This window comes from Phoenix dactylifera, chromosome 2 (assembly GCF_009389715.1).
Source record: "Phoenix dactylifera cultivar Barhee BC4 chromosome 2, palm_55x_up_171113_PBpolish2nd_filt_p, whole genome shotgun sequence".
Taxonomy (NCBI): domain Eukaryota; kingdom Viridiplantae; phylum Streptophyta; class Magnoliopsida; order Arecales; family Arecaceae; genus Phoenix; species Phoenix dactylifera.
In genome coordinates, this window is record NC_052393.1 from 26,550,598 (window position 1) to 26,578,579 (window position 27,982).

Consider the following 27,982-nt stretch of genomic DNA (forward strand, 5'->3'; position numbering starts at 1 on the left):
CTGGAGCCGGAGGAGGCGGTGCCGTTGGGATGCCCCTGGGCTGCAGGCTTTTGACAGCGGTAGCCAGGGCCTGCACCTGTTGTACCAGGGCATCGAACTGCTCCGGCCGAACTTGATGAACTGACTCGGTCGGAGGTGATGGGTTTCGGACGGAACGCTCCGGGCTAGGTGGAGGACGTCGAGAGGCATTGGAAGCCCCTTTGCTTCTTAGCTTCATGGCAGCGAACTCGGTCCCTTCCTCTAGCGCCAACTGTTGCTGGAAATTGGACCCGGGGGCCGCCGCGAAGCCGGGGAAGGAGGGGCTTCCGGCGCAGGGGCGGCGATCGATGGCGTGCCGACTGGTGGCGTCCTCCTGGAGGGGCTGAGCTCCGCCGCTGGGAGGGTGGTCGACGGTGCGCCGGCTGGTGGCGTCCTCCTGGAGGGGCAGAGCTCCGCCGCCGGGAGGGTGGTCGACGGTGCGCCGGCTGGTGGCGTCCTCCTGGAGGGGCAGAGCTCCGCCGCCGGGAGGGTGGTCGACGGTGCGCCGGCTGGTGGCGTCCTCCACTGTGGGGTGCGAGTCCTGCAGGAAGAACCGGTGGCCGGGCTCCCCGGCGCCGGCCCTCCGATGCCTAAGTCAGAGGGGGCGAATATGTGGGGAGAGCGGAGAAGAGAGTATGTGGAGAAGACAGAGAGAATATTTGGATAAAATCAAGAGGATCAGTTTCCTCAATTGTCTGTGTTGTTTACTTCTTTCCACCCGGTCTAGGAGGGTTCTCTCCGGCTTCGGGTTTTTCCTCCCGTTTTGGTCCCCCCTTCCTCTTCCCCCCAGATTCCCTTTTATAGGAGGATTCGGTTACCTGGGAGGTGACAGTAGGTTTGTCCTGTTCTGTAATAATTGGGCACGATTTGGCCCATTAATGGCGTGATGGAGAACGGGACCGGATCAGACCGGAATCAGGGAGTTGTCACGGTCGATCGGACCTGTTGAAGTGGTTGAACCGCCGGCCGTGGTGGGCCTGGGGTCCGTGGATGGTAAGTGCATTTATTACCGAATGAACTGGCGGTCAGGGAGAGCCATACGCTCTGATGGTTCAGTGATCCGGAGATCGTCTTGGGCCGTATTCATTAAATGACTGAGTGCATCGGAGACTTGAGGGAGCCTCGTGCATTAATGGCAGGTCGTGCTGAATACCTGCGGAGATCTTATGCCTTGATGGCTTGAAGATAGCGGCAGGTTATAGTGGAGTTGTCAGGTCCCTTAGAGGGTCAAGCGAGAATTGAATTATTTGGTAAAGGCATCGGCTCGGCAAGGGTGCCGAGCCGAGCTGGTCGCCCAATGGGGCACCCTGTGGCGGGGTTGCTTGAGTACACCTGGTCGGCGCCTTCTGGGCGAGCACCTCCTAGCCGAGCGCCTCTACTTGGCGCTGTCTCTGGTCGGCTCTTTCTAGCCGAGCATCCCTACTTGGTTATTTCGGTTGGGCGCCTCTTGGCGCTTTCTCTGGTCGGCGCTCTTTGGCCGAGCGCCTTTCCGGTCGGCGCTTCCTAGCCGAGCGCCTCCGTGGTGATGACTTGGGGTTTTTCCCCCCAACAAGTAACATAATCAAATATTATTATTTCATTTCAATTTTTAATTTCATCATTATAATAATTATTTTGCTATCCAAATAACTAATTCAGTGGACAAGAAATAAAAACGAAACACAGGAATCCCAACTCAGAAATTTGCCCATCTTTACAGAATGCATAATATGCACGCCGTCGCCCAACCTAATTAGCTTTCTTTCTTTTTTTCTTTTTGTCGTCATATTGTATAACGGGAAGCTTCTCCTCACAACAAACTTTATGCAACTATCATCGCATACCAACGGTCTTTATCCAATAGCAACATAATAAAATAAAATTATTTTTTTATTAATTTTATTTTTATTCTAATGTTTAATAATTGTCATTACAACCATAATTTTATAATGGTATGTATTTAAGAAAAAATTCTTAGACCCCATTTGACAAGCTTTTGGTGAGTCAGAAAGTACTTTCACATCTTCTAAAAATATTTTTGGATGAAATACGAGTGTTTGGTAAAAAAAATCGAAAAAAACTAAAACAACTTTTTGAAAAAAAAATTCTGTTTTTTTAAAAACACTTTTAGCATCTATCGGAAATAAGCTGTTTTGATTTATTAATTTTTTTTAAGAACCAAAATATCCATAATAAAATATTATAATTCTTATTACTATATATTATTATTTATAATTATAATATTTATATTTTTTATTATATTATATAATAAATATTATAATATAATATAATATAATATATTGATATGTTATATTATATAAAATTAAATTAAATTATATTATTATACTATAGTATATAAATATTATATTATAACAGTTACGTCCAATGGGGCCTCAGAGTATCTGGGTGGTGACGGCGTTAGAGAAAGAGGAGGGATAAAGTTGCATTAAATGCAGTGGTAATGTGGTATCACCATCGGGAGAGAGAATTAAAAACAAGGACAAGGAAAAAAAAAGAGAGAAAGAAGGAAAGAAAGAAAGAAACTGTCCCCAAGGGAGGAGCGGCTGAGCTTCCATAAAAGGCACACCTCGGTCCCTGCGACAGAGAGGGCTGTCCGTTTCTCGCTCTCTCTGTCATCTCTATTCTGCTTCCCTTCTTTCCGCTATCTCAAAATGGCGGAACCCTTCACCTCACCCTCTGGCGATGCGACCGCCCCCTCCCCAGCCCATTTCTGGCGCCCCCTGGGGTATGTCTCTCCTCTGGGAGCCTCTCTCTCTCTCCCCACCGTCTCTTTTTTTACTTTTTTTTGCCTTTTTTTTTGCTACTGCAGTGGAGAGAGGGTGGAGCGGGGGATTAGGATTGGGACAGGAGAGGGAGGAGCTGTGGACTGGGGGCAGATGAACAGTACGACGGCGGCGGTGGCACGGCCGCTCTTCACGATGTCGCAGTGGCAGGAGCTGGAACTCCAGGCGCTTATCTATAAGTACCTGGCAATGGGGAATGTCGTGCCGGACACTCTCGTCCGCCACTTCCGCAACAGCGTCGAGTCCGTGGCGTCCCGTTACTACCACCACCCCTCTGCTTCTGCTTGTGAGCGCGATGCTCAGACCCTTTTGTTCTCGTGTTCTTTGATCTCTTTTCGCTCTGTTTTGTGAAGCTGGTTCGCAAAGTTCCGGTCTTTTTGTCTCTTTCGTTTCTCTTCGGTGTTTTCCTTTTAGGAGTTCAGTTGGAGAATGGTGCTGCATTGGCTTTTGCAATGTTTTCAGGGTTTATTGGAGGGGGCTTTGGCTTGTCTTGTGGTAAAAACGTGATGTTGCTATTGGTTTTTCTTTGCTCTGCTCTCCGCCATCTTTGCAACTTTTTCGTTGATTCGTATTGTATTGATTGTTCGTTGTGATTGGATTTCTTTTCGGTGAAATCGCAATCGCATCTCTATGATTTCCGATCCATATCAAAGCAAAATGGGATGCCATCCCTACATATGTTTGCTTTATTAATGGTTCAAAGAGGAGTTTTTTATGTGGTTTCCACTAAGAAGTCTTCTACTTTTATTGCGACTAAAGCTTTCTATTACTGCTGCCGGAGTATATCGAGCCTACCTCTTTCCTTGTTTGCCCGGGGTCACGGTAGTTTGTTTTGGGGGCTGTTCTGTTAGCAGGAGCGACAGCTTATCGCCATTTTATGTGCATTTTTCGAAGATTTTTTTGGGGTTTGTTTCGTATTGATGAATCGTTCTTTTATTGACGGAGAAGTGCCGGCGGCCTGTCGAAGTCCCATTCTTATTTCTTTACCTTCTTTTTGATCAAGAAGCGAGGTTTTCAATCTAATTTTTGGGTCGCATTTATTGATTTGTGTTTTGATCACCTTCAGTGGGTTATTCTCCCTACTTTGGAAAGGACCTGGACCCGGAGCCCTGGCGTTGCCGGCGGACGGATGGGAAGAAGTGGCGGTGCTCCAAGGGAGCTTGCCCTGACTCTAAGTACTGCGATCGCCACATGCATCGCGGGCCGCAACCGTTCAAGAAAGCCTGTGGAAGCACCTCCACAGGCTCAATCCCCTTGTGCATCAACCGTGACATCGCTTGCCCGGAGCGGTGGGAGCGGTGGTGGTAGCTCCCGGAGCATTCCCCTGAACTCTCTTGCGGGTTCTTTCCCCAGTGGCGCCGGCTCCTCTCAGCTATCAATCTATCCTGGTTCCTATGGAATTGCTGGAAAAGAGTTCAGGTGTCCTGCTTTCCCTGTTCCCCCTTTGTGGATATCTCCTCTAATAGTTTATGCTCTGAAATTAACAATCTTAATCGAGGAGAACCTTAGAAAGGTTCGAGTCCATGTGATTTGCACTGTTATTGGTATAAGGTTCTAATCTTGGGTGTTCGACAGAATTAATCTGATCTTCCTGTTTAGAAGTGGAACACATCAGATGCCAAGCTTTAATCTGATCTTCCTGTTCCCCCGTGAGCTGACAAGCTTTTCTGCCACCTTATATTCTTGATGGGTTTAGATGCTATAAATCTAGAAGACTTGACTAAAATTTCTGCTCTGGCTTCTGGGTGACAAGAGCAGGTTGCTTGCCAACTTTGACATGCTTTCCATCAATGATGGAAGGATTTTAGAGTTCAGATCTGCCACTTACTGTCTTAGAAAGATGCCTGTCCTCCATCTACAAAATGCTTATATTATACTGTACTTGTTTTCCAGTTTGGTGCTTTGGTTTTCTGTTTTCTGCAGCTTTAGTTAATTAGTTTTTTTAAGTCTTTAGAGACATTCTTGCAGAAAGCTAGATTAGTATTGATTAAGATCCAAAATATAATTGTTATGGGGCAAGCTCCGAGTTTGAATAGGCTTAGCTTTTCAAGCTTTAAGGTTTTTCTTCTTCCCATGCATATCCAAGAACTAAAGATATATAGGTAACTCTTGTGGAAATGATTACAGAATGTAATGAATGCATATGTATTTGCCCGAGGATTCTTAGTCATTTCAAACTACCTGGGGGAATACCTAACTTAGATAGAATCATTGTAATCATGGCACAATTGGCTTTACTAAGTGGAGAAGCTAAGAAGTAGTCCACATTGGTAATGATTCTTATTTTAACTGAAATCATCTTTTCCATATACGTTGTGCTATAAGTTGCTAGAAATGATCATGCTTAAGCTTTCTTTGTTATTATTTCATCTCAGGTTTCATTTGCTCAGGCAACTTTAAGCTTTCTCGTCCTCAACAGTGTAATTATGTGTTATGTGAACACAAATCCTTAGTGCTTGCATGTGAAATCTTGTTATAAGATAGCATCATATAGCCTATTAAGCTAGTTCTGCATACTATGATGAGCATACAGACAGAAACTGGGATGCTTTGGTATTTTGCAATGTAGTGTTACTTTTAAAGAAGGGACCTTTTACATTGTTTAACTTTCCGGTAGTGGTCTACTGTCCCTTGTATGTTTCTATTTGCAGCCGCCTGGCAAGGGTGAGTAACAACCATTCAATCATTTTGCAGTAAAGCAGCCTCATGTGATTCATTTGTGATTAATCTTTGGCACTCCTTTTTGGTGTTTTATATTATATTTTGCAAATTTATCAGTTTCTTTCTAGGTTCGGTTTTTATGTAAGATCATCTCGTCTACTCTTTCATGAATCTTTGGATTCTCAATTTAATTGGAAAGTTGCTCTTTATTGATATTTTCCCTCCTATACTAGGTAATAATAAATTGCATTAGGTTCCATTTGTAAGTTGAAAGTGTCTTATCTTTTATTGATATCATATTGTGGTCGGTTAATTGTTACAAGTTCATCCAAGAAGCTTTTATTGTTTTGTCGATAATATGTTTCTGCAACTAATGTCTTGTCTAAATATTTATGTTGGCTAAGCATATTCATCGAAGATGTCTATTATCTATTATTTGTATCGCTATCTTTAAGCATGGATGGTTTTAGTTATTGAGGATTTCATGGGAGCTGCATATGAATTTATGAAAGACATAATTTTGCATGAGGAAACGACCCCTCTTAGTTTCGTAACCTGAACTAATCCATGATATTCTTTCCAAGCTTGCAGCATCCAGTGCATGGTTACATTACATATATTTAAGTGTCTCTCAGATCATCAAATTTCTATCGGTCTTTTTAACAGCAAGAGAAGCTTGGTTTAGTTCAACTAGAATCATGCTTGAGTTACTCTGTTGAAATTAGGGCGGCAGGCAACCTTGAATAACAAGTGAAGGATTTCTGTCTGATAATTGTAAATGCAATCCCGAATATTGTCTAGGAAATGCTTAGGTTGGTAATGGACATATGACGTATATATATCATCACAGTGCACTCTGCTGCAGCACTCTTTAGACTTGAATTTCTGAATTTGAATTCCTAATGCCTTTTCATTTAAACATTTTTACAAGTTTAATGGTTGAGAGGCTTGTATGAAAGAAATGCGGTCTGCGACCGACCCTTTTTCATCTGCTTCTTTAATTCAGGTACCCATATGGAACGAAAGGCGACTTGGACGAGCATAGTCTCTTTTCTGAAGCTTCTGAAAGTACAGGGGGCCTTGGAGTTGACTCTTCCCTGGACAATTCATGGCGTCTCATGCCATCTCCGATGTCATCGCTTCCTCTTTTCGAAGCAAGGAACAACTCTTCTCTGCAGAGCAGTAATCTTCAGTTTCCAGCACTGCAAGATCCGCGGCAGGCTTCCATTAGCTCTCTGTCAAAGCCAGAGCAGCAGCAGCAGCAGCAGCAGCATGCTTTCTTCAGTAGTGAGTTTGGGTCAGAACCTGCGAAGCATGAAAGCCGATCGCTCCGACCCTTCTTCGATGAGTGGCCTAGGACACGGGATATGTGGTCTGACCTTGAAGATGAGAGGACCAACCAGAATTCTTTCTCCACAACCCAACTCTCAATCTCTATGCCGATGACATCCTCTGGCTTCTCCACCACCAATTCCAGATCCCCTAATGGTATGTCTCAATACTAAAGGCTGCATCCCTTGTTCTGCACTCATTTAGCAAGCTTACCGATTCATTCTACTTTTTTTGTCATTCCAGATGACTGAAAGTCTTGTGGTGGGCATGCATGTGCAGCTGCGAAGTTGGTCGGGAGACTTGCTTGATGGCCAGGGATCCTCTTCTGGTTTAATAGCCAGTATTTTGAGATCCTCTTTATGCTTTTGATTTTTTGCTGTCGAGACATTGATTTTTTTTTTTTTGGGATTGAAACTCGTGTGATCTTTTAATATATATAGCTTGTAATGCTTATGAAAACTTAATGCAAGTTAGTTTTGGAATCCAGTTGCCTGGAGATATTAAAGCTACTGGAATGTGGTTTTCTAGTCTGAACATGTGAAACCTGGGCAGCAGTCAAATTGCTCTGCGTCAGTGCGCGGTTGCACTGGAAGTTTTCCCAAGTTCTGTTCCTCAAATTCAGGCAATAGTACCAATATGATCTTTAGTACCATGTTGTTTTGTCTCGGCTACAGGGGTTGTTCTGTGTCTTCAGCTTTTGTTGCTATCCTGCCTCTCTATTCCCTTCCACTGAAATATGTGGGGCCAAAGTGCAGCTACTTCCACAAACTTTCTGGAAAAAAAAGGGTGTCTATGGTCTAGGCCTGACTGCTTTCAATATGATCTGTGTTGGGTGGGATTAAAGGCCTTTGCCATGCCGGTTGGTCTTTATCGCCATGGAACTTTGGGAAGTTTGAATTGGAACAACAGAAGTTACAGTGATGAAACTAGAGATTTTAGGAAAAGGAAAGATGATGGAGATCTGCCAAAGCTTACAAGGCTGGAAGGGACACCTCTAATTGCTGCTCCCCTCCTCATTGCTTCTCCAATCGCTGGCATGCATGCTCCTTCTTTATGGTGTCACGTTTAGGCTTTTGAGGGTCCATCAGACTCTGGTGTACTTCACTAATGCATACCGGCAGGTAGAATGCAATGTTACAATCTAGGACCTTATTCAAAAAGATTAATCGAAAAAGTATTTTTTGAGTTTCTTAGTTCTATATAAGTACCTAAAATTTCTTCAGCAAATAATCGGTGTGGGATTAAACACACGTTCGCAAAGTCCTTACGATGGGGTTTGCTTTACCTAAAAGTCTCTGACGGGGGCATGCATGATGGACATATGATCATAGACTGTTGCAACCAATATGCCATTGGAGAGCCTGATCATGTGATGAGAATTCCTTTTTCATTGTTGAAAGTGCAATGGTTGGCATGAGCAAATTATTGATAATTAAGATTCTAGATCCCCTGCGGTACATGTAGATAGCTGCCGTCTACATCATTCAATCATAGAGACGAATGGCTATCAAATAGGACGGGTGCTGTCTATTGTTCACGGTGCATTTTATGTAGTGTACGCTATACTATATTTAATAACTATTTATCTTCATGATCGAATGATACGATGGCCATTTAGGGTTGTGAGCTCTCTACGGTACAAAACGTGCATCGCAGAGGATCCTAGGTTAATAATAAATGAATCAATAGATAACTTAGTGCTAGGCTTTCCATGATGGAGAGATATCTTGGATGTGCATTTATCCTAAAATATATTTATATACGTGCATCTGTGTCGTATTCCACGATGATAGTTTCTGGGTGTCTTTATTCAATCGTATTTCCAAAACTATTAAGTCTCTGAAAAGTTGGCACACTCTCCTTCCCCCCTTATATACATGGGATCGAAAGTCTTGTAATCTAGCCCTCAGATCACGTCGTATTGGACTCTGAGGTATCATGCATACCTGCTGCGTCTCTTTTAAGTTAGTCTACGTACTCGTGTTTCACTTCTTCTAACCACTGTGCCCAAATACAAAGTGCGGCCATATTCTCATCTTAAAGTGGTTTCTTTGCACATACATCGCATGCTAGTACTTTGAAAAGAGTGAAAAGAGCTATAAGCTTTCATCTACTCCATAAAATTGGTTCTCTCTTAAATCTAATAAGGACATGGTCCTCAAAATTTCTCTCTCAAGAATTGAACCTAGTGTAGAAGGGAAGTTATAGAAGGGAGCGCCGTCAAAAAAGAACACCAGAATAGGAAAAATATTTTTAGGAATAACAAGTCGGGAGAAATAAGTAAGTTAGTCACTATTTTTTGTATTTTGATGACTTTATAAGAGTCCAGATATATCATACATAAGAAATAATGCAACTCTACAGAGTTCAAAAATTGTATATGAATATTTTAAGAAATAATGCAACTCTCCATATTTTTTTTTATATTGTAGAAGTTTCTAACGGCTAGTAACTACTTAAGAATTTATTTTTTTAAAAACAAACTTCAGGTAATTATCGTTTGGAGTTCCTATTAGATATAACCTTTAAATGGGTCTGGGTTTGTGTTCGCCGGAACCCGGACCCGACCCGATAGCATCCCGCGGCAAGCACATGCACTCTTTATCACCGAGGCCGGCCGGGCCGCCGACTCATCACCGGTCTCACCTCCTGAAAGGCATGGCAAACCGAATAGAGGAAGCTGCTTAAAATGCCCAGAGACAAGGTGGAAACAAACTAAAAAACCTCCTCACGGGTCAGCGGTGGAGATCAGTAGATCCAGGAGAGAAGAGAGTGTGTGGGGGAGAGAAAGAGAGAGAGAGTGAGGGGGGTGGCGGGCGGCGGCCGCGGCGGAGATGGGGTGGGGTAGGACGATCTACGAGGGGACGGTGGTGGTGGGATCGCTAGGCCTGCTCGGGTGGGCCGGGCTGTGGTTCCTCAACCGAAGGCTATACAAGGAGTACGAGGAGAAGCGGGCCCTTGTCCAGATCCTCTTCAGCCTCGTCTTCGCCTTCTCCTGCAACCTCTTCCAGCTCGTCCTCTTCGAGATCCTCCCGGTCCTCTCCAAAGAGTACGCTCTTGATTGCTCCCCCCCGTCTTCCTTTCGATCCAATTAAAAATGCTAGGGTTTTCATCTCTAGTATTGGAGCTGCGGGGCTTCATTCCTTCTTTCTAGGGTTTGTGATTTGGTCAAATTTGGGGAGATCTTGGAGTTCGATTGTTCAATATTTGGTCTTGGGTTCCATTTTCATAGTATTTCTTCCAGGGATTCTCCTTTGAATTGGGAATCGTGCTTGTGAGGAGTGACAGTTTGCTGCCTTGTTGGAACTCTCTATCTAGAAGACTAGTTGATCTATTTTAGACTGAGGGGTTTGGAAATGTGTTTTATTTGGGTTGATCTGGGCTTGTACTAGTGATATAAATTTTGCTATTTGAGCTTTTGGCTTTGATGGGTTGCATTTTTGATTGATATTTATAGTTTTTATGGGTTGAGTTGTGACTTTGAAGTGTAACGCTTTGGGATAACGAATTTCTGGACTTGAAGCAAGTGACTTTAGATTGAAGGTGCTAAATCCAGTGATTAAGAAAAAGGTTGGTGTTTTTTGTTGCAGGGCTAGATGGCTCAACTGGAAGATTGACCTGTTCTGTTTGATAATGTTGTTGGTGTTCATATTGCCATATTACCATTGCTTTTTGATGCTTGGTAACAGCGGTATGTTTTTCTCTGGCACTTCTTAATCCCCAAATCACCTTTTTTTTCCTATTAATGATTTTTTAAAGTTAAAATCATCTTTAACTTTTACTTAGCTGTTCATGCTTGCTTCTTGGAATGATAAACCTTAGCAGCTATTTTTTTGCAAACACTATGAGTTTGTATCTATTATCTTAATTGTCTGTATGTATCTCTCCGAATGATAGATCTTCTTAGTTGTCTTTTGAGGGCTTAGTGACTGGACACTCCCGGTGTTGTAATAGAAGTGAAATGATAGATGATTGTGGAGAGGCCATTGTTATCTAATTGATTTGGAGATCCATAAGCACAATCTTATTAATTTGCCAGAAGCCGATGTTAAACCTGCCATGATCTCAGTAATAACAAACTTCTAAACTGCTAGTTGCCTAGTTCCATTACGACATTGGCATAAATGGCTAGCATTAAATTTAACAAGGAAGACGGTTGGTTTCTTCAACCTCCACACCTTTTGAGATAATAAAAATTATTGTCTGCATTATAAATGCCTAAACGTAGATGGAGAGGATGGCAAATGATACTTACAAAGTGCTAAAGCAATGCAAACCAATTAATCATGAGAAGTCCTACAGGAGAAGGCGATAATTAAAGTTGATCTCCAAGAAGTCCTACAGAAATCTCTCATCATAAGTTGCTTGGTGGATTTCATGTTGAACGAAGTGAGAAACTTGCAAATGCCAAAAGAGTTAATAAACTGTTTTGCCACATAGGTGTTGTGCTTGTTTCATATAAAGTTAAACTTGTTATCCTACTAACTTAAGGGTTGTATGTTTTGATTTAATCATTATTGTAATTTTGATGTGCTTAGTACTGTATTTTGCCATGCATGCCTTTCAAGTGCAAGGCTATGTTTTCAGTGGGTCGAAAGAATAAAGTGGGTCTTCAAATCTTTCTTGACTGCTCATGTTATTTCGTTATCAAGTGGATGAAGTAATTTACCTTTCTGGTTGCAGGAGTGAGGAAAGAACGAGCTGCACTTGGAGCATTCTTATTCTTACTGGCATTTCTTTATGGTTTTTGGCGACTGGGAATTCACTTTCCGATGCCTTCTCCAGAAAAAGGTTTGACAGAAATCTTTTTTTCATCACATATGTGAGGCTATCTGATTAAAACCTACTCTCTTTGTTATGGCTTTCAGTTTATTGGCCTAGTTACTGAGCTTTCTACTAGGAGTAATGGGGCTGATAACATAGCCCACTGGACTTGGTCATGACATTGGCTGTAGCTTGCATCCCTGGATTCCTGACACTCCAACCTCCATAAATATCCTTTGCACCATCATTACAATAACAATCTAGGTGTTTTACAATAAATATTTGATGTACAAGGTTTTAACATTGTTTAGCCTGTTGAGCTTAAAACTTTATTTCAACCTTTTAACAGGGTTGTGCTTTGATGGGCTAATCTGGCTGTTTGCCCTCTACATTTGAGCATCTCCATGCAAGCTTACATGATTTCATATCTACATCTTTATCATAAGGAATTCTAGATGAAGGTATTTAGAATGCATGCTTGGTTCCATAAGCTGGGATATGCTAATACAATTGTTCCCTCTGGATTCTAAACATTGCCGCAGAAACCATGGCAGCATCTAACTGTAGCATGCATGTTGTCAGCTTTGCTAGCTGTAACTGATTCCTCTTCTTGATATGTTTAACCTTACATTTTCTGGATCCTCCAGTATTTCCTTTTGAAGCATCTTTTTTGTACGTACAGTATCTTGTTATCAGTCGTAACTTTATCTACGTAATATTCACATGCATATATCAAGAAAGAAATTCAGTTGCAACATTTTATTGCTCTAGATGTCTCATGTAATTCACACTCTATGTTAATCTTGATAATGCATTTAGTTTTACATGAATTCATGCAGTCCGACTTAATTCTCTTTCTAGGGTTCTTCACAATGCCTCAGTTAGTTAGCAGAATTGGTGTAATAGGCGTGACCGTCATGGCTGTGTTATCTGGCTTTGGTGCTGTCAATCTGCCTTACAGTTATCTATCCCTATTCATCAGGTGACTATATATTATTTGTGGTTGTATTTCTCACTATTCGTGAAAAAAGCTTCTTGGGGAACTTTTTTTTTTTTTTTTTTGGGAACAAGTTCCTTCTTCCATTCTTAAAATTAAGATTACATGCAATAATCTTTTATAAATTTATTAAAGTTTGGATAATTGGTTGACTATTTTAGTACTTTAATATGGCTCTAAGCTTTCTCTGATTCTTTATCTTGGACTTTGGATAATCAAACTATCTATAGTAGTAGGTACTATAATTCTCTTCTTATGCTTGTTAGATGTTCACCATGAGTGGTGTCCTCGGACAGGAAGAACATACTTCATTTTCTAGTGCTTTTATTGATTCATTCTAATCATTCTAAAACTCTGCATTCGCTGATTCAATAAGTACATTTTTTTCTGTATGAAGTGTCTTTGCTCTCCCATGATTCAGTGTTCTTGTTAAAATTATAACAAGTACCTGTTATGCCCCTGAAAAATTGAAAAAATTGTAGGAAATTATATGCACTTTAAGAAGGGATGTGCAAGTTTTTGAGAAACAGTATCGTGTGCAACATTCTGATATAATGATGGACCACTGCTTCTTATTGTTATTTATGCCATTTATTAAAAAAATCAATTTATTCCAGATATTTTTCATCAACATTTCTTTTTATAAAGAACAATATCAACACTTATTTCCTGACTTTAGTTTTGACATTCTGATGTAAATGAAAAGAATTAGAGATTGATAATATCTTTGACATTCTGATGTCATGATGAACACTTGCACTCATTGTTATTTATGTGATTTATAAAAAATTAGGCTATTCCAGATATTTTCATCTATTTTTTAAAAAAAAGTTAATGACAAAATACGTTCTCTGAATTTATGTGACATTTAAGGAAAACTTATTTGTACTGGAAGTAATTTGTGAATCATTTCATGTTATCTATGGTTCTATTAAATGGTATTCTCTTATTGGCATGCTTTTAATTAACCTTTCTAATTTTCCATATAACTTTGTCCATTTCTTATGCTTGTGGTCGAAATTTGAATATTGTAATGCTGGATCCAAACTTAAACGGCAAATTTGGAGGTTTGATTGGTGGTAAAAGATGAAGTTCAATATGAAATTGTCTTGATGCTATTTCCATAATTTCTTGGTAGTGTGATATTATGTAGGGTCTGTTTGGGCTTCCCCAATAAGTGAGATACCACAACTTAGCCAATTTAGGTCAGAAATGGGCCAGGTTGGCGAGGATGCCCCTTTTAAGTTTCACAACACAACCTAATATTTTGTTGAAAAGTGTGATATTGTTTGCTAGTGTGACTTCCACAAGAAAAAGCTACAATGGCATCGAGTTGCAATGGAGCAAGTTGTTTGAAAAAGCTAGCCAACAAAGATTCAGTGTGTCTTTAGGAATTCTTACAAGTACTGAAATTATCTTGATGCTCTGGTGAACTGATGGATTCTATGATGGGATGGAATATGAATCATGGATCTTTTAAGAAGCCGGAGAGAAAGGTGTAAGATCTAAGTAGATGTAAAAGGGCAATAGTTAATGGATTTCATACAGTGGAAGTTGAGAGCATTGAAAATGCAAAAAAGCACCAGTCTAATTTTGTTAACTGGCCCATGTTATTAGTTTTATGAAAATAAGGGCATTCATAGGTAATTAAGTTTTGTGGCACGTATTTGTAAGAGCCTATGTGATGTATGTTCAATCATCATGGATTGAAATTTTTGAGACAAACTATAAATCATGGGAGAGGAGTAATAGAATAAAGATCAAGAAATTGAAAGTATTCTCAAAGTGTTGATTTATGTTTATGCCAAGAACATTAATCATAGAGACTATTTTCTTGCTTTGGCAGTTATTGGAAATATATACAAAAAGAAAATAGTCTTCACATATTTATTTTATGTCAACTTGTAGAAGACTGATGTTAGAGCACCATAAAAGGCTGGTTGGTAGGTTTTGGAAAGAAAGGTGTACTTAGGTGCTAGATTGATTTTGGTTAACAAAGAATGGAACAATGACTGATGCTAGAAGATGTGGCTTGAGAAGTTTCTGAGTCATGAGGGTTTACACAAATCGTCAGCTCAAAGCTCATTTTCATTATCGCATCATAGATGATGGTTAGGTGTTCTATGATTTAATGAGAATAGAGTTGATTGAGAAATTGGAGCTATGAAGGAAAGCTTGGAGAGCTAAATGGTCTAGAAATTAGGAAAACTAAAATGCAGTATATAGAACACAATTTTTTGGAATTAGAAAAAGACTCTTGTTAGAATTGCATACAAAAGATTCTTAGTGTTATTGAATATTGATTTCATTAACGATCTATTATTTGAAAGAATATCAACGTTAAGCTCACAACCTTAATATGGATGTAGTTGTGAGGAAGGATATAGAGAAACTCGGAATAACATCAGAGGTGGCCTTAGATAGGAATACTTGGCTAATGAGGATCCATAAAGCTAACCCCAAATAATTGAAAAAAGGATAGATGATTATGGTTATGATGGATTTATTATATGAAAGAATGGATAACATATATGAATATTCCATTGAGCAAGGTTGACAATGCAAAGAGTTGTTCTGGGAGATATTGTGATGGACACATGCATTTAGATGTGAAAGTAAATTGATAGTAATTATGGACCATTAATAAAAAAAGGGTCCCATACTCCCATGAGATTGTATGGTTCATAAAATGCTTGGTAGCAAAGTGAGTAAAGAATATCCTGATGGTGAGATGGTATATGGTACGGCTATGAACGATAGCCTGATGAATTATATTTGAAGGATGCATAAAACACAAAACAAATTTAAGAGAATTAATAAAGAACTTATTGAGGTGGTTTGAGTGTATGCAACAAAGATTTGGTATAGTATTAAGGAAGGGGAATTTGGTTCTGTGCCAAACAGCAACCAGAGGATGGACTTGTAAGGATTAGTATTCTATATTTTGCTCATACAGGTTAACGACAGACATATTATGCATACACTAGTATATCATTATAACACTCAGCATTGGTTTATGATATTAAAGGAAGGGGAATTTGGTTCTGTGCCAAAGGGCAACAAAAGGATGGACTTGTAAGGATTAGTATTCTATATTTTGCTCATACAGGTTAAGGACAGATATTATGCTGATAGTCAGCACACAATGACACAGACAGCTATGTGGTATTATCGAAAGAAATGCCAGTAGGGCCAGTAAGATATTCAAGGAATTTTTTTTCTCAGGCATCTAGGCTATTTTTTATTGCATTCGAGTGGAAAAAACAAGCTTACATTGACGCATAAATTTTGATTCTTCGAGCACAATGCAGACACCTAAATTTACACTTAGTTGAGGTGTTGAACTTACTAGGTTTTGCCCCATACAATTAGTTCTGGAGGGAAAAAATCAGCAATTAATCTTTTTTACAGAAAATTTCAATATCTGAGAGATGTTTAAATGATCTATTAATGTAACTTATGTTTGACAAGGCAGCAACATCTGCTGACTTATATCATAGTAAATCCCTTGCTATATTGTGACCGGGCTGGTATATACTAATATCCTCTAATTTAGGCTGACAGAAGATATCAACCCATCAATTGATCTGGTAACCCTGTGAAATGGTGCATTTTGTTTGATGCCATAAGATATGCATCAGCTTACAAAATTCATAGATGGACTTGATATAAGTTGTGAGAAAATGTTCGGAGAACATATTTGTCTTGTCAATATGTATTTGTCCAAAGAATGAGAAAATTTGTCCAGACATGATGAACTACCATGAAGAGTTCATATTGTGTTTATCCAAAGAATTACTTAATAAGAAACAGGAAAAGGAGATCAGTCTGGTTTTTTCCTTCCATGCTGTGACTCCATGCATGAGTATGATGATGCCTCTGGGCCGGGTAAAGACCCCTTGGACTTCATATGGTTGTGATGATGCAATAATGCAACTGCAATAGGCCATGACTGGCTTTTGAAACTTGTATGCTGCATGGAACTCAGATTTACACGCAAACAAAAATTTAAAGTACACAGGCTAGAAATTATATACAAAATGAAACTGATTTATCAAGGATATCTTTATAGGTGTATTGTTTAATAGAGGTATAGAGCATCTTAATACTCAAAGATTTTCAGGTTATTGGTATATAGTTTCACATACTTTGCATTTTAAACTCCTATGTCGTAATACATGGTCAAAAAGAATAGAGTTTAGTGGCATCAAATATAGAGATCACATTTCTTGATCTCTTAAATGCAGTTGTGGTGCAAAGTTAGAATTTGGTAATTTTCTGTTTCTAAAAATGATTATTCAATTTTAGCTTTTTTACCTGATTTTTTTTAGGGAGATTGAGGAATCAGATATTAAAGCCCTGGAGAGGCAATTGATGCAATCAATGGAGACATGTATAGCGAAGAAAAAGAAAATCATTCTGTCCCAGATGGAGATGGAGAGGCTTCGAGGATCAGAAGAGGTGCTTTTCCTCTAAGTTGTTTCTTCCTTCTGTTGTTTTCTAACAACTAACATGTTGCTTAGCTAGCTGGAGTTGAACTTCATCAACTTGACAAATGCAGTTGGTATATTCATATGGTTTTAAGATAATTAGCTGGAATCTTTGAACTTGGCTCTTACAGTCGATTAATAATCTCTAATATCTCACTCTTGCACCCACATCCTAAGTATCCTGTACTCTTAAGTTCTTTTGAGAGGTCTGCTTCTCTTCTCAAAACCACTGCTATTTGGGCAATGAAGAAGTTTTTGATATTTCATACATATTTTTCTGCACCACGGCGTAGATGCTCCAACTTAACATTTTAAAATCAGAAAATCATTTTACAGTCCCCAGACTGCAGATTCCACGCATCATATAATATCACCAATCTCTGATGCTGATGAAATCTCATTGTTAAAGCATCATGCTTTCCTAATTTCTAAGTCATCAACTTTTACTGTAAATTCTACCAAAAGTGAGATTCTTTATATAAAAAGGGAAAAATGATGACATTTTGTTTGTTAGGTTCATTCTCTCATTTATAATTTGTTGGTCTAGATTATGTAATTCCCTTTTGTTATATTTATGCATAGGTCCTGTAGGTTGCTTGCCACTTGTATAGCTGCTAAAATTATGTAACTTTTGTTTCGTTAAAAGGCCTCCTCTCTCCTTGTATGTACATCGTGCTTGATCCGTGCCTCCTTGCAAGCCATGTGGATGCATTTGATGGCCAAGGCTATCAATCTGATGCTGAACTATCCACATTTAAAAGATGAAGAAGTATTCTTCGGACTATTTTCAGTTGTGGAAAAAGGTGTTATTTCCATACCGTACCGTACTGACATTATGCTAGTGTGGCACCGGTACGGGGTCCGATACCGAGACGGCGAACCTTGGTCAAGACATCCATTGAATTATCTAATTATATCTCATATTTCTTTTCTTTTCTTTTTCCTTTTTGGTTTTATTTAGTAAGAAGCCATTGTTTTTCTCTATTCTATAGTTACATCGTGCATTAAATGAATATATTCTACTTATTCTAGTGGAAGTTACGAAGGAAGATGTTTGAATGCTTATCAGTGCTAAATGGCTTGAGATTTAAATCAGTTGCAGAATATTACAGATACAATATTCCATATTTGTCCGTTCTTCATGAAGATTACTTGTTGCAGAATTTGAAGGCCAGATCTTTTATAAAGCGTATAGTTGGGACAGTTGTGCGGTCTGTAGCCGAAGACCAGAAGGAGCAAGGTATGCTTTTCTTTTTTGGCGTCCTTCTAATGAATGCTTTTTCATTTTCTTTTTTCTCTTAGGCTTTGTGTAATTTGTTGGAAATGTAAGAAAAGTAAAAGAAAAACTCCAAGGTTCTCGTTGGAAACAGATAAGATAAAAATATGGATTAAGTTTTGATATAAAAAAGTGGAAAAATGATACAAGCATCTATTGAGAGCTTATTCATGAGCGAAAAAAAGGAAGAGGGTAGTTGGTGGATTAATGCACAAAAAGTGGAACAATTATTGTAGGAGAGGATGAATCAGAGGAATAGTTAAATGACAAAAATGCCTTTGTATCAAGGAAAGCTAATCAATGCACCAGGGTTAAAATTGCCATTTTTTGGTAGAATCATTTCTGGCCATAGAACATACAGACGTATACATGCGCATACCTAAAGGATTATAAAGCATTAGAATGGGGGATGACTTGTGATGTTTTCTTTATTGTGCATTTTCTATATTTGAAATGTATATCTTATGTAAAATATTTGCCCTGTATGTAATGTTGCCCTATATGTCGTATAAAGTAAAAAATGTGCTAAATGACCTTATGCATTTATGACTACAAAATATTTTGGGTAAAGGTAGCTACTTGGGCACCTCGAGTGTCTCGCCAAGGCGCCTATGTCATAAGCGGGTCTTGGGCTAGTGCTTGGTGCTTAACTACTAGGTAAGCTTCTACATGATCAGCATTGCATGGCGCTCGGGCTATTGCCTTTTTATAAGCACAAAATTCAATTACATGAGCCTAATTCTTATGGTACAGTATCATCATTTATGCTCTAAGTTGAAGAAAACTACAAATGTACTTCGTGGTCTAATATATGCACTTTTAATGTGTCTTCCACTCAATATATTGGAAAACACATCCATTAAGAGAGCGGTTAAATTAAAAACAAGGTTCTAAATCTCAATCTCAACCCGATACTGGTTAGCAATTGGGTTGAGTTGGTACCGTGATGGTACCATCTTGATGCATAGGATGGACAGATGTTGTGGTATTTCATTGGAATTCCTTTTTTTTTTAATTGTTCATTTTTAATGGTTGCTTAGAGGCTTGTTGGGGGTTTGTTAATATCATAACTTGGGATTAAGGGAGGTTTTTGAGGTAATTGGTGGGTTTATGGTACCAATATTGCTTTCGGTACTGGCACCATATTTCACTTGGCTATTTGATTCGCATACAAGAGGAAAGAGAGAAGGGAGAGAGGAAGAAGGTGAAAGGGAAGGTAGATCCATCTTGTATTGCTTAGATCCAGCCTCCTTCATGCCTCCTTTCCTTGCTAAATAGTGTTGAATATAAAGAAAAAAAATACATATAATAGCTATTTGAAATTAATTAAAATAAATAACTAAATACAAAATATAAAATTTTAAATTTTAAATAAAGATTAAAACATGTAAAAAATAAAAGTAAAAAGTACAAAAATATAAATAATTAAGATTAAAATAAAATTTTAAGTTAAGAAATACAATATAAGTAAACTAAAAATTTAGTTAATAACAATATAAGTAGTAGGCAAATGATGTATTGGAAAATTAATATAAAATGATTACATATCTAATATGTAGCTAGCAAAGCTAAATATTGGATTCAACTGCTATTCCTTTTTTATGCATTCCTTCGTTCGCATCCAAATAATAGAAAGGGAATTTTTGATTCCAGTTTCTGGTCTTCTTTTTCCATTTGATTCCGATTCCCCTGATTCTTTTTCATTATTGGGAACTAAACATAACATTGGTGTTTATTAAAAAGAATTCTGTGCTGCTTGTTCATGAGATACATTTGTCTTCAATTGTTCATGAGATACCTTTATCTTCGATTGTTTTGGATGCTAGGTCAATTTCTCATTGTGATGGGCCTTGATATTCCACACAGCATTAAATTTTGGAAACGCCAACCTTTGCAACAATCTAGATTACTTTTCTTGAAGTTGCTTGATTGAATGAATATGCTTTGTCTTGCATTAAAATGCATTTATCACAATTTATATATTCCTACATGTTCACATGAATATCTGCTTGTACATGTGAATGAGGTTGAATATTAGATGCTTAAGTTCAATTCTTACATTCTGGGCACATAAAGTTGCTTACATTCGTTTGAAAGCTGCCTATATCTGAAGTTCTTGAACATAATTTTTTGCTTTTAGTAGAAAAAATCTGAATCTTCTTTGGATGTTTTGAAGATATCAAAAGCTGGGAAGCAGAGGTACAGGCTTTAGAAGAGCTCTCGAAGCAGTTATTCCTCGAGATATATGAACTTCGTCAAGCTAAGGTCTATATATATTTTCTTTATATAATAACAAATGTCAATAGCATGTGGAAATGTAATGCATTTAATCTGCTTGTTATTCCTTTCATTTTGTTAGAACACTTTGTTTCATTTGGTTGCATTGCCTTGAATAATCCTTGAAATAATTTCCTGGTAAATTAGGAAATATCAAAAGAAACATCCCATGCAGTCCTTGCTGGTAATTATGGGCAGTGAAAGACGTCTTACAATAAATAAGTATATCAAACAAGTCTGAAGCTTTAAGCAAAAAGTTGACTGATTTTCTTAATTTGTACTAGGTATTCCAACCTTGACTTCTTATAACAAAAATTATCCAGGTTGCATAAATTTCATGCCACAGACTTCCAACATATCAAAGTCATGTTTTCTCTTTAGCGCATGTTATCATATTGAGAAACAGGCAAGAAACAGTATGAGGAAGCAGAGGAGGGAGGTTACAGTTGTCAGACCCAGAAAAGAAAATGACCCGGCTAAGGGGTCGGGTCTTTGGTTCCACAGTTCAACCTCTGGTTCAACTGTTCAGAACTATGGAAGGTGGCGTTGGTGACCAAGAGCTTAAGTAAAAACCTCGTCACAATGCTCCCCAGATTCTTCAAACAACATAAATCCTTCCAACATAAAGAAAATCATGAGAACAAGGAGCAATAGTCAGGCTTGATTAGAAGATGCCATTCTCCAAGGTAAATTTGTTTTGTAGAGCTTCCCTAGCTAGATGGCTTCTTCCTTGGGGAGGAATGATGTGGGTTCTCTCTCTCTCTCTCTCTCTCTCTCTCTCTCTACACACACGCATACACATATCCATCTATCTATCCCTCCTCCCTCCCTCTCCTTGATTAGGGCTTAGCCCATGAAAACACTAACTCTAGTGATGGAAACCGAAACGGAAACCCTGGATCTCAAGACAAAAGATGATGGTGTTGGGTTTAGGAATGTTAGTCAAAGATTGGATGAGAAAATGTAGGTTTTGAGAAGGAGATAGAGCAGATCATATCTGAAAGAGAACGTGTTGTGTAGGGAGTGGAGAAGAGTGAGGCCACAAGAAGTGCCATGCTTCTCTTTCCAAACTTCTCATAAGAGGGGAGTTTATGAAATGGGTGGCCTTTTTATTTCGGAATCAACCAGAGTCAGAATGGTTTTAAAAAAATCTGTCCAGTTTGAGTCAGGCCAAGTTAAACAAACAGGCAATCTCTTATCTTAATGAGACTGGACAGAGGGCTGGTTTCCTGGTTCTGTGTTCTGTCTGGTTTGGTCCTGTTCTAAAAACAATGACGTAAGCATCTGATATGATGTTTGATGAAAATATAAGTAAATTAATCAGGACATACGCAAATGCTTACCCTGAAGAAGCATTAAAAGTTTAGATTGGTATGTCTGCAAACTGCCAGACCAGTACCAATTCCTGTAGTGGTCGTCATTATCTAAGGCTCCCCATCTTTCACCAAACCCTCCCCATACTCACACCCCCACCCTTTGGCATAAAATGCATTGCTGGACTGAGGGAAGAGATTAAACTTGGGTCTAAGCCAATAAAGGTCTTGGTTGTCCTCTCTCAGGAAAGGGGAGAGAGGTGATTTTGAATATTGTAAAATTGAAGAAGTCCAAAGGTTTCCTGTTTTAGGTTTTCAGATGAGGTATAAATTCAAAGAACAAGTTTCTATAGAAAACTTGTCAATGGTTGTGGTCCTAAGTAGTCCAATAACAGATATTCAGATCACCAATTTTATTTTTGGGCAAAAAACAAAAATGAGTGAGGTTTAGAAGAGGAAAGACAGATAAGAGATAACAAAAGAGTAATCATGAAGAGAGAAGAGAAAGAGGGGGAGGGGGAGAGAGAGAGGAAAGGCCAAACCTGGCCTAAAGATTTCTTTTCTTTATTCAAAACAGATCTGGCACCATCTCACTAGTGCCTATTCAAAAGGCCCTTTTTATATTTTTTTTACTTGACTTCCAACTAGGATTTGTAATAACTAAGAAACTAATCATGAAAAATCTTTTCTAAAATGGAAAATTTTGGAATCCCATGATATTCTATGTAGAAAGATACCTAAAACAGCTATAAATCAAACAGCTACAACCTTTTCACTTCCTTAACCCAACGTATGCCTAAAGTAGGACTCTTTTTTCACTTAGAATAGGCCTTTAAAATCTATTTTAAAAATTGTCCAATTAAAAGTTCCAAAAATACAAAAAGTTCTGAACTGAAGTCTTTTATACCCCATAAGTCAATACTTTCAAGTTCCTCATTTCTAATTCTACTTAATTAAGATGGATTGTCTCTTGCAACAAATTTGGTGTTGAGAGATCAGCTGAGCTCCTTCAGTTTGTTTATTTGGCTTCTGCTGAAAACAGGAAAATAGGCTGCCTATTATTCAGTATGGTCCAGTGTATAAAAATATATGGAATTGATTTTCGCTCTAGATCCTGAAGATAATAATTTGAAGCCGACTATAGTCGCCCGATTCTGTACTCACAAGTACATAAAATGGATTACAGAGTTTCCCATATTATATCCATTCTGAAGAAGCTTATTGTTTGTTGCTTATCTGCTTATGTGCTTTCTTTTCTCATCTAATGTTCGATTTCTATATGGTAAGAATATTGGAATATGACCCCATAAATTGCATATATTTGTATCTAAAAATATTTTTTTTTGGTTAACATTGCCTTGTAACTTCTTTCCATTAATTGCCTTCATCCTGCATAGTGATAGCTCTATGACTCTTTAACTATTACTATTAAATGCATACCAGTGTCACTGCAAATTTTTGTTTTCAGTCCTTTTCTTACAGTATACTGGTCCAGAAATCAAAAAAAGGACAGTTGTTGCTGCATGGTTCTACTACATGTTTCAATTGTTTCGCCATATTAGTTGTTATTCGAACTATCTGATAGATGATTGCATATATTGCTTTCTGATTTTTATGCTTTTTGACCTTATTCAGGTAGCTGCTGCATATTCTCGGACATGGAGAGGGCACCTACAGAATTTATTAGGCTATGCTTTGTCAGTCTACTGTGTGTACAAAATGATAAAGGTATCATCTGATAGATTTGTGTGCGCTTTATCATTGTGTAGTGAGGGTCGGAATTGCTCCAAGAAAATCAAAATTATTTCCCATCACAGCAATCAAATCTGTTATTCATGATCCATTTCTTACTATTTAATTGAACTTAATCGATTACAGTAAGAGTTTTTCTCACATCCACACATATGCAAGTGGCATGTCTCCAACTTTTTTGCTATATGAATTTAACTCTGCTGTTCATTTATAAGCAATATGAAGTCCTCGAAATGACATCTCAAAATTTTAAATTCACAGTCCTGGAATCATCAAAATATGTAGTTCATGTTTTTTCCTCATGATGTGAAGGAGATTATTCTAACGCAGCCTTTTTTCTTTGGATTTTCCTTTGCAGTCTCTACAAAGTGTGGTATTCAAGGAGGTATGGTTTTCATCGAGGAGCTTTTAAATAAATACTTAGCTTTCTTATGTGAAAAAATCTGAAAAGGTTTCTTGTAAGCAATGATGGTTTATATGGTTTGATATTTGTACTTCTTAATTCTATGCATCTTTTAATAACTTCTAATAATTGACACTAGTGTCTGATCTATATGACTGTTCTCATCTTCTCCATTGTTTTGGCAGTCAGGTTCTGTTGATCCAGTGACAATGACAATCAGCATATTCTTTCAGTTCTTTGACATAGGCATTGATGCTGCTCTTCTATCACAGGTATTTTACTGTTGCAATAACCATACTGCAAGATACTGCATAATAAAATTTAGTTGGTAATATGCAATTGTACTTTCTAAATAGGGGTCCTGTTTGTCCTATGCCCATTTTGGGGTCTTTTGTCAGTGCGGATTTTATGAGGTCCAAATAAGTCACTCTCTGGTGGTTGTAAAACGTCCATCTTATCATTTTTGTTTTTAGGCAGATCATAGAATATTTGAGTTAATAGACCATTATATGAATTTATATTCATTGGGTAATTGAATAACAACGTATATGAAATTGCATACAACATATCTTGCCATCATTATTATTTGCCTCACTAGGTAACTGTCATTCCATGCACCTATCATGCAATCAATTTTAAGACTCCTTGAGCTAAATCTTCTCATGTGTTCATTATAATTCATTTTATCTTTCAACAACTTTATATTATTTATACAACTTCTAAGAATAGTTTTTGCCTTGCAAATTAATCAAAGAAGTGCATGGTTTATAAAACAAACATTTTACAGCTATAGCTTTATATTTTTTTTATGATTTTTTCCTCCGATAATTTTATGTGAATGGGCTACTTATTCATTTCCTTTTGTTTTGTGCTCTTTCTGCAGTATGTATCTTTGCTATTCATTGGAATGTTGGTTGTCATATCTGTTCGAGGCTTCTTAACAAATCTCATGAAGGTAATTAGTTATTTCTTTTGTCATGTCCATTCTTTTGCAAGCCACATATACCAACCTGCACCATTGTCCTTGTACAAGATATGTTCCTTCTGTTAATGTTAAATTTATTCTCCTTGTTGATTACATTCTTCATTCATTAACCTTTTCTATAATAACCAATTAAAAATTTGAATTGTCAACATTTCTAGCAGTATAAGAATGTAATACGCTTAAACCAAGTTCAAAACTTGAATTTCATTTAGCATGAGAAGGAAGAATATATAACAGTGTTGTCTTCAATGTTATGGGCATGTTGTTGTCGTTCAATCTAAATGGTACCTCACATCATTTTTCTGCATACAGTTCTTCTTTGCAGTTTCTAGAGTTGGTAGTGGATCATCTACAAATGTCGTCCTTTTCCTATCAGAGATCATGGGAATGTACTTTGTATCATCCATCCTCCTAATAAGAAAAAGTCTAGCAACTGAATACAGGTATATTCTGCATTTCTTGAAGAGAGTGTCTACATATGAGCATAACTATGCTAATTCACTTTTTTCTATATTCTTTTTTCTTACACATGAAACTTGGACAATATGATGCTAGTACAGAGTTCATACTTTTACATACTCTGTTCCGTTACTACTGTTATCTGATAACTTGCTCTACTCAATCTTCCCATACGCATATAAGATGATATACCTCTCCATGGAGTTGTTATAATCATGCATATCAGTACTGTTTAATTAGCCAAGACCAAATAAGCTGATTAAGGGATTCAGCAACCGTTTTGTGACAATGCTATGGTCAACAGTTATGTGGCTGAGGTCAGAATAAATGTTCACAGTATGAGTACAAGCTTCTTTGCTGGATTTTGATATCATTGTTTGATTGAGCTTTGATGATCTGAAACTCCAGATTCAACTCCAGTCATCTAGTTCATGGATATGGATTTTGAACTTTCACTTTTTGCTATTATAGAAATGTTAACCTAGTTTCAAGTTGTGATGACATGGCTTCTGAATTCCGTAACAAGGTCATCATTACAATTTTTTCAGCTTTTAATTACTTCAAAATTCAATACTTTTGAGTGTGATCCTGAGGTTGCTGATGGCATTTGCGACCATAACCGTTTCTGCTACTTTCGAGCTCTGGAATTTCATTTTCACCATAGAATATAGTAATTGCATTGTCCTGCTGTAGAACTAATAGTCTTTTTGTCTTCTGATTGTTTTGTTTAGCCCATGTGAATTAGATAGAACAGCCTTGAATTTTCGCAGATCCTTAATTAGCTTGCATTAATTGTTTGCTTTTTTTTCATAACTGGTATAGCATCCTTCAACTGTTGAGATAGATGCAATACAAGGTTTAACTGCAAATAAAGGTTGACACATTATTACCTTTTGCAGCAGGAGCACCCCCTCCGCATCATTAACCTCTGTAATACAAGTGCAAGTGCTTTATAACATCGCAGACCAGATATCTAGGACCTTAATTATTTGACCCACTAAGTTCTTTCGTTACTCATAGTCTTGCCTTTCCTGGCCAAAGGGAAGAGATTGAGAGAGGGATCCTAAAGGTGAAAGTCAAAGGTCTTTGATTTCAATCGAAAGTTGCCTTTTCTATGATGCTTGTATCAAGAAAAGCATTATCAGCTGAATTTACTGTTCCTCCTGCAAGACCAAATTGTGGGGATATGGAAAATGACTATCAAAATTAAGAGTGATTCTTCCAAGTGAATAATTCCAAACTAGGGCTTGCATGTTCAACTCTGATTGTGATGATAAGAATTTCTTACAGGTGTGATTGCAATTTACTGATCCTAGCCTCCTTGTGTCCAGTTTAGTATCAGAGGTTCTTTTAGAACTATTAATGATGGTGCAAACATGAGCTCCCCTACTTCGAATTTAAGTTTTCCTCCTCTTAAAGTCATACAGCACAGAATGGAGCATAAGAAGCTGAAAGAAGTGATTCCGGTCATGCCTCACCCTCTTCTCAATGCACATTATTCTGATCAGTGCTTTCGCTGTTTAATATTTTCCCCTTTTCCAATTTCTTTGGCTTGAATTTTAATCCACATGCACCTTCAGCAAAATTGCATGCCAAAGTCCATTATGGGCGTCTCCCTTTTTTCACTTTCTTTGGTTTGAATTTAATCCACATGCCCTTTCAACAATATCACATGCCAAAACTCCATTATGGGCATCTCTTATTGGCTGGTTCATGTCCATTCATCTCGAATGGACGTGACCCAGCTTACTTGCAGAAAGAGCATCTGTGTACAACTTGACATGGTACTATCTTCTCATCTTTAACTCCATGGAATCTAGAAAGTGGGTTGGTTGGTGCAGTACTGGTTAGTTGGTGTTTTGCGGGAATTGGAGACGCTGGTTCATGAAGATTACAGTTGGTAGAAACCGTCAATATTAGTTAAAGCATGTACTTGACTATATGACTTTGTTTTTCCTAATACGAATAAAATCTTTTACTAAGTCGTTTTCTGTTGACTTGGGTGGCAGGCTGATCATTACAGATGTTTTGGGTGGCGAAATACAATTTGATTTCTATCATCGTTGGTTTGATGCAATTTTTGTGGCGAGTGCATTCCTTTCTTTGCTTCTGCTTTCTGCACACTATACCTCCCGGCAAGCCGACAAGCACCCTATTGACTGATAGCTTGATGTATATATGTAAATCATTATTCCATATTCATATTAATTGTGGCAAATTTCTTGCCCCTCGTATATCTGTTGTTTCATTTTAACCTCGATAAATATCATGTTGATCGGCAAGTTTATAGTGATTTGTTTGCTATTATATGATTGGCTGGTCTTCACTTTGATGTTTTCTATCGCAACATTCGTTAATACAGATGGTTGATATAATACTAGAGTTACTCTAGTGGATAAGTGGACACTCATAGTAAATCATCTTTTATTTTCTTTTCTTTTTTTTGGTAAAATGAGGACTCAAGATGCATCT

General features: G+C 38.0%; 1 protein-coding gene and 1 pseudogene across 2 annotated transcripts; both read left to right on the plus strand.

Moving 5' to 3' along the window:
* Positions 1–2,538: 2,538 nt before the first annotated feature.
* LOC103724212 lies at positions 2,539–7,299 on the plus strand (annotated as a pseudogene).
* Positions 7,300–9,415: 2,116 nt separating this feature from the next.
* Positions 9,416–27,885, plus strand: LOC103724211 (GPCR-type G protein COLD1). Of its 2 annotated transcripts, none has more exons than XM_026800415.2 (13): positions 9,416–9,843; positions 10,385–10,485; positions 11,478–11,585; positions 12,420–12,540; positions 16,887–17,016; positions 18,207–18,285; positions 20,498–20,586; positions 23,547–23,639; positions 24,022–24,048; positions 24,252–24,338; positions 24,950–25,021; positions 25,364–25,494; positions 26,410–27,513. In XM_026800415.2, exons 1-13 carry the CDS (start codon positions 9,629–9,631, stop codon positions 26,501–26,503), a joined length of 1,347 nt encoding a protein of 448 aa, XP_026656216.2. In that variant the 5' UTR covers positions 9,416–9,628; the 3' UTR covers positions 26,504–27,513. The 2 variants fall into 2 exon arrangements, with proteins under 2 accessions (XP_026656216.2, XP_008813625.1); XM_008815403.4 differs by lacking the exon at positions 26,410–27,513 and adding an exon at positions 27,520–27,885 and having other exon boundaries at positions 9,419–9,843.
* Positions 27,886–27,982: the final 97 nt, after the last annotated feature.